The 10523-nt window shown below is 36.1% G+C and overlaps 1 protein-coding gene across 1 annotated transcript in view; it reads left to right on the top strand.

Moving 5' to 3' along the window:
- Positions 1-9549, top strand: part of LOC118746845 (adenylate cyclase type 6-like) — a 69892-nt gene extending 60343 nt beyond the window's left edge. Inside the window, exons 18-22 of the mRNA XM_036480794.1 lie at positions 10-98; positions 2417-2586; positions 3513-3694; positions 4545-4669; positions 8112-9549. Of these exons, the coding sequence (XP_036336687.1) occupies positions 10-98; positions 2417-2586; positions 3513-3694; positions 4545-4669; positions 8112-9524 (1979 nt within the window). The 3' untranslated portion in view covers positions 9525-9549. The remainder of the gene's footprint in view (positions 1-9; positions 99-2416; positions 2587-3512; positions 3695-4544; positions 4670-8111) is intronic.
- The last annotated feature ends 974 nt before the right edge of the window (positions 9550-10523 follow it).

The raw sequence follows: 10523 nt of genomic DNA, 5'->3' as shown, positions 1-10523 counted from the left end.
ATATGGAACATTTGCAAGCGTATAATCGCAAGCTGCTGGAAAATATTCTGCCTGTGCATGTTGCGGAACATTTTCTGAGTCGGGAAAAGAATATCGATGTAAGTACCTTTGGTTGTATTGTACATATGCATATTGTTTGTAACTTTTTTTAATTTCAAGAATATTTTTTTTGAACATTCCGTGCTTACTCTCTGATAAACAGCGACAATAGAATTTAAAGCGATATATAAAAAAATTTAAACTAAAGCCGAATTTCCACTACACTGAGAAAATAATTTAGTTATGTCAACCAAATATGTTTCTCTCAACACATGATTTGGATATAGTACAGTCATGCGTAGAATATTAACACCACCAAGCAAAAGCCTGTATTTTACTTTAAAATCGGTATGTACATACATACATACGCATTTAATTAAACTTAAAATTGTACTCTCACGTAGTCTGGTAGGAAAGAGGGCAGCTTCAAACTGGGTCACTCAATGAAAATGCCTGCATCTAACACACATTCCATCTTTGATCCGTATGTAAGAAAACCATGCCCTCCAAGCATAACGCAGTTGGAAAACGAGAACCATTTCTAAATGGACGATTTCAGGAAGGGCTTGCCCTTTTCCCTTAGTTTGAAAACATCGGAGGAGAAGCTCGGCTAAGCACTACCAAGTGTGTAGTTAAGTGCCAAATATTTTTTTTTTACAAATTTTCCCCTTCTAAAGAAGTTGGGTAAATCGAATTTGGAACTTTGTGCATAGCTTGTGGTTGGTTCAGCCTTTTTATATCCGATGGGAGTCAATTTCGGATGGCATTGTACTGGAATGGCCTGTACTGGTACGTACCACAAAATTCGCTTGGATGTATCCCAGTGTACCTTAGACGTAGAGATAGATCAACGCAGAATTTTTAATGGTACAATCCCGCTCCTGAAGAAAAAAAGCCTTCCTTGACCACTCGCTCACTTCCCCATTCTTTCTGCGAAACGCACTTGCACGCTACAGTTGAAGTCAGAATTCTTTCTATTTACTCGCGTTTCATTAATAATAAACCCGTGTCTGGTGGGTATACATAGTTCCCCACAAACTTGACTCTCTGAGTCTGACTGCCGATTTCATAGTCGCATCTTTCAAGTTCGATAGAGTGGCATTGTTGATAAAAAAGTTGAAAATCGTCCATAAAAAAATAAAACATATACATATATGTATATATTGGGCGTTATTTACCAAATTGATCACCCCCTGTCCAAAAACGTGCGCAGTGTCGAGAGTTCTACAAGATCTCAGTTTGAAGCTATGCTAAGCAACTATGGCATCTAAACTAGATTTTGCTTTATAACTTTTGTGCCTCACAAGAACTCAACACAAAAAGAGAAAAAGTAAAAGCGGTTTCTTATGTTCTTAGGGTTGTTGATTACGAATCTGTAGTCTATTTTAAGAATTTGCACGAATATTGGATTTACCATTTATCACGGAAAAGTTAAAGTCGAACGTGTACGTACGCGTATGAGTAACATTCTCATCTCGTCTCAGTAACTCATACGCCATGTACGTACTAACGTTCGACTTTAACTTTTGCGTGATAAATGGTATATCCAATATGCAGCCGCCATACCCGGAATTATTTGTTTTAATCTAGTCGATTTTAATTTTTTTTTGCCATATTGGATCCGCATTTTAAATCTTAAAAACAGTTCCCACATTCATAATCAGAAACCCGTTGGAAAGTATGGTTGGACTAGAGTTCGATATATCCAACGCTAAGGAGACTGACCACAGAGTTGAAACATCTAACAAATTAAACCTTTCATACATACAAAAAAAATAAATCTCTGCGCGTTAATCTCATTTACTTAACAATTTGATCTGCGCCAAAACTCCTTTGACTAATAAATTCCAAATTATGAGTACGTTACATACAAACTATCACGATATTATAAAGAAGGTTTTATACAAACATATTTATATACGTAATACATATCTACTTTTAATATATACAACATATACATATATGCACAATAACGCATTTATTTATGTACGTACATGTATATGTATGTATCGCATCTACGCTGAATTCCATAAATTACAATTTTTTCCCTACTTTTCTTTTTCTTTACGCTGCCACATCAACGGTTGACAACCACTGCATTTTCCATGAAACATCAACACAACCACTAAATCAACACTTCACTGACACTTGATTAACGCCACTAACGCCACCAACAAATACCAAATAATGTGCAACAACTATAACACCATATTTGCTGCATGCGCTATGGATTGTGCTGGTGCTGCATTGCTGCTGGCACGGATGGCCTCTTTCATATTGCCGCCCACGCACGCCACCACTCTCGTTATCTCTTCGAATGCCAACAACTCTGGCTGGTATTGCTGGCGACACTAAATAATGGCGTAAAATAACGTAGGATCTCTACCATGAGCAATGTGATAGTGTGTGTATATTGTTTGCGTCGATACCGAATTTTTCGGAGTTCTATGTTGAATTAGAAGGTAATAATGAGGGCGTGGAATGTTTGCGTCTACTCAACGAGATTATCGCCGATTTTGACGAATTGCTAAGTGAGGAACGTTTTCGGTGAGTTTGTGGCATAAATATGTAAGTGACATGTTTTATACACGTCATAAATGTCTATTTGGTCTATGGCAAACTGTTTGTTTGGTAGTTTTAATTAAAATTGCAATTCATAAGAATACTAAAAACTTTGAATTTGACTGCATTATTTAAAGCTTAAGTCTAGCAAAGGCTGGTAAATTTCCAATCATGCATTGGTATATGGAGAAATAATATATGTATACACATTTTTGTGTTAAACATTTTTTTGTTCATTCAAAAAAGTCAGGCTTTATTGCTATATATCAAAAGTCTTTACTTTACAAGATATTTTTTACTTTTATTTAAACCAATGACTAAAATTAAAAAAAAAAACTCCCTTAGGGAACAATTTAAGAGGTTCTAGTGGGCTCTCAAGAAAAACGAAAAATTCATATAAAATGACACACAAGAAATGGAAATGAAATTTTATTCTATCAAAGTTTTTTAAATCAGTATGCAGCTCTCAAGAAAAAAAATGTTCTAATAATTATTTCTTCACGAGAATTAAGAGCAACAGCAAAGTACCTTCTCAAACAACAGAAACAACGAAAAATATTTCTTGTGATTTTTCTTGAGAACTTCAGAGAGCCCTTATTAAACGAAATAATACCAAACGAAATTTTTATGCAAAAAATACTTATTGAACAATTTAAAAAAAGTACAGCAATTGGGTAAAAATAAGCTTAGGAGCAACTAAGTAAAGTTTAAAGTTACGGAAATTACGAGGTTAAAAAAAAAATTAAAAACAATTTTTTTTACAAAATCTTAAACAACGTAAAATATGTTCCTCTATTTAAAATAAAAAAAATAAAAAATGCTATTCCGAAGCCAATGGAATATGGATCCAGTCTATTATCTATTGAATTTTAATTTAATTTATTTTCTTTTTTCTATATCTCCTCGTCTAGCTACATTGAAAAGATTAAAAGTACTGGTGCAACATATATGGCCGCTTCTGGTTTAACGGCAAATACTTGTAATCAAGTGAACTTTTGTCATGTTACCGCTATGGCAGAGTATGCACTGCAATTATTTGATAAAATCGAAGAGGTTAATACACATTCGTTCAACAATTTTCGGCTGCGTATAGGTAAGAAAACAGTAATTCGCTACGGCGAATTCAAAGGCGCGCTTACATATGTTTGTCGTGAGATATGATAAAATGCGTTAATATATGATATGAAAACTCTAATGATTTCTTCATGTATGTAAAAATCTCATAAAGAATTTCGAGTGTGCCAATACAAATTGTAAAACTACTTAGAATTTTTTTCGCAAATCATTGGCATCTTATAATCAATGTAATTTTTTTCATTTGGTGGCACACTACCTTTATTACTCTAGATTGGTTCGTTTTGGCAACGAAAACATTTCCACCCTTTAATGTTGGCATTCTTATGCCGAATTCCCACTAGGCATTAAAATGACTTAACGTAATGACAAAAATATTTTTTAATGCCCAAGTTTGTCATTAAAATGTTTGCCATTTATTGCCTAGTGGAAATCCAGCATTAAACTTTTACAACTAAAAAATCTTTAAATTGGAAAAATTACAAAATAGCTGTAATTTTTTTAATTTGGTGGCACACTCTTGAAACTTCACAGATATGCTTTATTTTATGCAAACTTTCATTGCCTCTAACATTTGTCAAATACTTGATTTATTTCTTATTGCACTTGTTTCTGGAATTCCAACTGCAAGAAGAATGCTTTAGCGTTTTTTTTTCTGCCGAGAGAAGGGAGTGATACCAATAAAAACAACTCTTGAATTTTTTAATTTATGAACATCAACAGCACATAGTAACGAAAATCCGCAGAGACTTTTCATATGACACACTAGTTATTAATTGATTGATGATAAAGTGACAGTCCCTTAATAACCCCATCTCTTTAGTACAGTTATCTATAACTTATCTTTGTTTATCTTTTCTCCTTTTAAGGTATAAATATCGGGCCTGTTGTGGCTGGTGTTATTGGAGCGCGTAAGCCACAATATGATATTTGGGGAAATGCCGTAAATGTGGCCTCACGCATGGACTCTACTGGGTTGCCAGATCATATACAGGTAATCCGTTATTAATTGCTATGGAATCGCTGGATGCAATCTAACTCCACAAAACCTATTAAATATTTTTGAATACAAAGCTATGAATATTCTTTCCCACAACAAGAGAAAATATTTACTTACATACTTAGGCACATAAGATGCTCACAAAATTTCAAAGAAGTAAATAATATTGATTATTGCTTTATGTGGTGATTGAGTTAGAGTTTAATAAACAAAATAGAATGAAACAGTAAAATATGTATTGTGGTAGCTAAATAAATATCATTCATCATGGCCAAAAAATAATTTTAATCATACAAAAAGATGAATGATGCTTGACAAAGCACTACCACACAATGAATACAATATTAAATTGCCAATCTTTATGCGATATGAATTGGTACAGCTGGTTCAGATAAAGCTTTTGTTTAGCTTACATATACATACATATGTAACAATAAATAGAAACTATGAATATCCAAATATCTATGTATGTATGTATGTATATACTTTAGGGCAGTCCTGCCCAACGCTGTATGAACTCCTTAAGCAAGCGCTCTCTGCTTGGCATGTCTGCTTTAGGGTGTTCTAGAATATAAATGGTGCATTTTTCTGAGAATTTCGATACGCATACTGTTTTCTTTTGACCTAACTAGCATATATACAAATGTATAAAGTTTTATTGCTGTAGAATGACGATAACCGGTGGCGACTTGAAGTTGAAGTTTTGATGCAGAACTTGTACTGGGATAACCCTTTTAAATAAGTTAAAGTTAAATAACACCCATCTAACGTTCGCTCTTTAGTTTCAACAAATATCGCTAGGGAGACTAGTGTTTCAGTTGTAGACTTTTATGCAAAACTTCCTAAGCATAGTTAATTAAGCTTTCGTTTTAGGAAAACAATACTCCCGACTCTAATGCATTACCTCGTGCTACAGTAACTTCAAGACTAGCCTTTTTTATCGATCACAGCTTTATACCGGAGTTAGAGGATGTGCACTGCGACCTTAGGTCTATTGTGCCCCACAGAGCTCATCATAACCCCACGTCCAGCCCTAGTGCTCTGATGAAACCGAGCATGATAACTTCCTAGAAGCTCTTTCGCCTGCTTTAGTCCAGACATGTTCTCCCAATGTATTCTACTTGGCTGTCGTTTTTCTTTTCTTAACTCTTCCCAGATGGTATGAGGCCCGACTGTAAGGAAGGGTTCTGTTCCCATAGGTCGAATAGCCATTCTGCTGCCTCTTTAGCTAGTCTGTCAGCCTCCTCGTTGCCATGTATGCTTTTGTGGCGCTAGACACGCAGCAGATGCACTATGTTGTGTTCCCCCAGGGTGTTCAATTCCATTACACATTTCCATATAACCCGTGCTTTAATCTCTTACGGAGACGCGAATTTTTTAGCAGGCTGACTATCGCAGGTCAAAGATGTGATGTCTTCTTGATTATTTCTGCACAATTACTTCCGCACAAAATTTGCTGGCAAAAACATCCGCTCTAGGGTAGTTCGGCAAGATAATGGAGTTCTTGGTTTTGGGGCCGTATATTCCTTCCACTATACCGCCGCTCATGAGATCACCACTTACAAAAAAGGTACATTTCTTTATATAATTAGTACATATAGATTGATATATAGAATGTGAAAAGGATTAGAGAAGCAGGCGTTTACTTTCAAACACAGGTGGGTAATGCCACGCCACAACATGCTGCTGAGGAAGTTTCGAGATGTAGAATACTTCTTCAATCCGTCCATAAAAATTAATTTAAAAAGCTAGCGCAAAAAAACTAGAATTGATCGGTTGGAAAAATCTGGCTAACCAACTTTTACAAAGAAAATGCGTTCAAAGTTAAAAAAAAATATAAATTAAAATCTTCTATTTATTGTTTTTTCTCGAGCCAAAATAATGAAAATAGAAGTTCACTGCCAAGAGGCTTAAAAAAGTTGTAGTTTGAAAATATATTGAAAAGGGTTGCCACAAATTTAAATAAATGATTCGCAAGCTAACTGAAAATTTAAAATATGGCTGTCAAATGAAAGGTTGTTTAGAAACATTCGGATGAAAAATTTAGAATACTAACGGGTGGTAACCCGTTTAAAAATTAAATTCTATTAATTTGAATGAATCGCTACAATATGGGTATCAATCGAAAGGCTTTTGATAAGGGTTTTACTTCTTAACTAGCTGTAGGAGGGTTGCCACCTGCTTGGAAAATCATATGCTACTTGAACTAAGGGAATTAGGTTATTATAATGTGTATCACAATATGAGTGTCAGACGAAAGGGGTTTAATAAGGTTATAGTTGGAAGATATTTTGAAGAGTGTTGCCACCTGTTTTTAAAGTCGAATTTGGTTAATTATACTCAAGTTAAAGTGTTAAATTTAAGAGCTTGAACATATAGAAATTTCTGGGAGTGTTTGAAGAGGGTTATCACTTGTTTTAAAACCACACTCAAATAATATTACATATACATATTATAAATTAAATTAAATATTACAATACAGGTTTTAAACGAAAGAGTATTGAAAAGTCTTTATTTCTAAGCTACAAAGGTATTGCAGGGTTTCCATATGTTATTCAACTTGAATTATAGGAATTAGGTAATTTGAATACATAAGTATCGTCACCAAAGGATGAAAAGATGCCAAGACGAAAAATCGATATAATTACGTATTACCTGCCATTCTGCATAAAAAGTAAAATTTCGAAAAAATGGACTTGGCACCTTTTCACCTTTAGGTTATGAAAAACAATATGAGTATCAGACAGAAGAGGTTTAAAAAGGTTAAATTCAAACTATTCAATAATTTCAACGAATTTTTAAAATATGGGCTTCATTGTATGCAACATGTAAGGAAGAAGGCTAAGAAAGTTTTAGTTTGAAAATATTCAGAAGATTGTAAAAAAATTTTAAATCTCCTAGTTTTGGCATAGTTTAAGTACGTTGAGTTTTATTGAAATAAATCACACTTTATGTTCATACACTCAGCGAAGCGAGTTAGGGCGATCTGTTCATATATAAAATTGGACTACCCTAAGTTGGTCACAATCCATTTCTGCTGCATTGTGTATAAACAGAGGCCAAGAAAGTTGGTGACATTATTTATTCACGTAAATATTTTGCTGCTCTACCCCTCTCTTTCCCTGCAGAATGCATACAGTCAGATGCTTTTGTATTATCTCGAAGCGAATTTATTTTGCCTTCTTATTACTTGAGTTCCCACGTGGGCAGTGGCGTATGAGTGACTTTGTTTATTAAGATACCGTTAGCAATTGTGCTTTCCTGATGCTCCTTACTTGCATGTACATACATATAATCTACATATAGACACGCATAAATAATAGGAATGCGATTTTTGCCGCTTTACTGATTTTGCAATCAACTCGTCAACACACTAACGCAATTTCCGCATTTTCATACTTCTTTTTGTTTGCCTTTTTTGCACTCTTCACGCCAGGTCACACAAGAGGTATATCAAATTCTGGTCGGACGTGGTTTTGAGCTTACCTGTCGCGGTAGTGTTAACGTCAAGGGCAAAGGCTCTATGATTACGTACTTTTTGAAAGGAAAGTCAGCGCAGCTACCAGCGCTGGAGGCAAACCATATCAATGCGGTGCCGACGACAATAAATGAAGCAACTGGCACTGCAGCAGCTGTGGAGGCCGAGAAAAATAATAAGAATATTGATTTGGCTAATTGTCGCACAGTGATATCGCCCATCAAAGAAAGCGAAAAGCCAGTATCTGGCACTCAACTAGAAGAGAAAAAGTCTGAGCTTATATCATCTCCACCACAAGTACCAGCGGAGGAGGCAGCACCACTCTCCTCCTCTCCTCCAACCGATCAAACGAACAAAGTCAGCACAGACTCTGGCGACGATCTCTCACCCGATTCAGAGCTGAATTCCTACATGCAGAGTGCCACCGCACAACGCCGAAAGTCGCTCTGCCGCCAACACAACATATCCTCCTCCTTTGGCAACACAACCAGCTCTAGTTCTGCACTCACGCCCTCAGCACTCTCCAGCAGTTCGAGCGTGGTTACTATAGCCGTTTTACCAGCAATTGCTAAAGCTGGTTCCTCGTCCATGGAGAACTCCATGGAGGGCACTATGGGCAGCAGCTCAATGAATACCACCACATCTGCCAACTCGACCAGCGGGCGCAGCAACAGCCAACCGCGTACCTGTGTCGATGAACTGAAGGAGGCATTCAAAGATGAAAACGAAAAGCCACCACTCAAAGACTCAATTGAAAATCTACAAATTTTACTGCAAAATAATATCAGCCTTTCGGATCTCAGCAATAAGCAGCAATTGAATCTACGATCAAGCGATGCCAAAATGCAGCAACTGAAAAAGGAAACCATTGTCACATTCCGCACGGAGACCGCTGCACGTCGACAACGCAAATCAATTACAACGATCGCTACGACAATGCAGCTACGCAGCTTTGACGAATATATTACATCTGGCACAAGTACAACCACCACAGGTGTGCTCAGCAGTGCGCAAAGGTTGAATGATGGCGCGCAAAAAGGTGACAACGACAACGATGATGATTATAATAAAGTAGTTTGTAACGGCGTAAATCAACGCCCGCACGACTGGTCCAATCGTCTGGGGCTCGATACGCATCGTAGTCCTATAAGAAGTTCACAGTCGATGAGCCCCATCGGATTGGTGGGGAGTGAAGTGTTTGTGCTGCCCAATAGCCGTAGCATGATTGTGTTCAGCAGCAGTGGCAGCAGCAGTAGTAGCGACGGTGGCGGCGGTGGCGGTGGCGGTGCTATTGGAAGTACGAGTAGTGGCAGCAGTGCGACGAGCGCCAACAACACCATCGCCTACATGCTGCAGGATGTGAGCACCTAAGGCGCCTGTCTAGACTCTAGCGAAGGCTGGGGTGTATACATATTTGGCGGGCGAAACACCTGGATTATGACTGTAAGTTAATGAATAATTAAAGTGAATGAATCTCATTTTAGCTTTTAATATGTATGTACAAGTGTACCATGTAATTATGTTAATGCATTTTTATGTAGGTATTACTATTATACAGAAGAAACATATTTAAGAGTATTCGTAGATAAGTGAAGTTAAATGTTTACATAGTTTGGAGAAGGTAATTAAGTTTATATTTAAGTAAGTAGATTTATTAAACAGAGTGTAAATATGATGAACACATAAATCGAATTGCAAAAGGACCAGTGCAGGTACATACGTTAGTTAAATAGTAAATAGGAAAATTGCATAAGTAAGTATAAAAGTATTTAGTACTTACATATATCTGAGGTATTTTAGGTTCCTATTTCTCTTCATCCATAAAATTTGTCCAGTACGCGTCACCATTTTCGAGCTAATTGTAGGATTGGAAAAAAACTTGATTTCATAAAAAATGTCTATAGAAAAACTTGATATAGTCGAGGCCGGTTCGTTGTTATCTGATAAACTGGAAACTCTGCTTAATTGTCGCGTAAACTGTGGCTCCAATCTTATTCGAGCCTTTTCATATAAATTCCATCGGATAATTGAGACTTCGCCTAAAGGAAAAAAATCGGTTTAATGAAACAACATTTTTATCGCGAAATTCGAAGATACACTAATTAAGAAACGTTTAAATGTAGCTGTTTTTTGAACTCAACTTTAACATAAAATAAAACGGCCCTGGAAGTGTTTTCGCAATAATGCATCATGAGTTTTATTTTTCGTTTACAAAATGACACGGTGCTACAAAAAAATTTATGAAATATACCCGAAACAAAACACATACATATAAATGCCATATTTTTGCTTAAATTGCTTAGCTTCGACAATTTTTATGCAATTGCATTGTATGAGGTATCAGTTTGTTCGAAAATAAATGTTCTTTTA

This window comes from Rhagoletis pomonella, unplaced genomic scaffold (genome assembly GCF_013731165.1).
Source record: "Rhagoletis pomonella isolate Grant_MI unplaced genomic scaffold, Rhpom_1.0 Rhpom_scaffold_00011, whole genome shotgun sequence".
Classification (NCBI taxonomy): Eukaryota; Metazoa; Arthropoda; class Insecta; order Diptera; family Tephritidae; genus Rhagoletis; species Rhagoletis pomonella.
The sequence above is the reverse complement of the archived record's forward strand: the minus strand, read 5'-3'. Positions and strand labels throughout refer to the sequence as shown.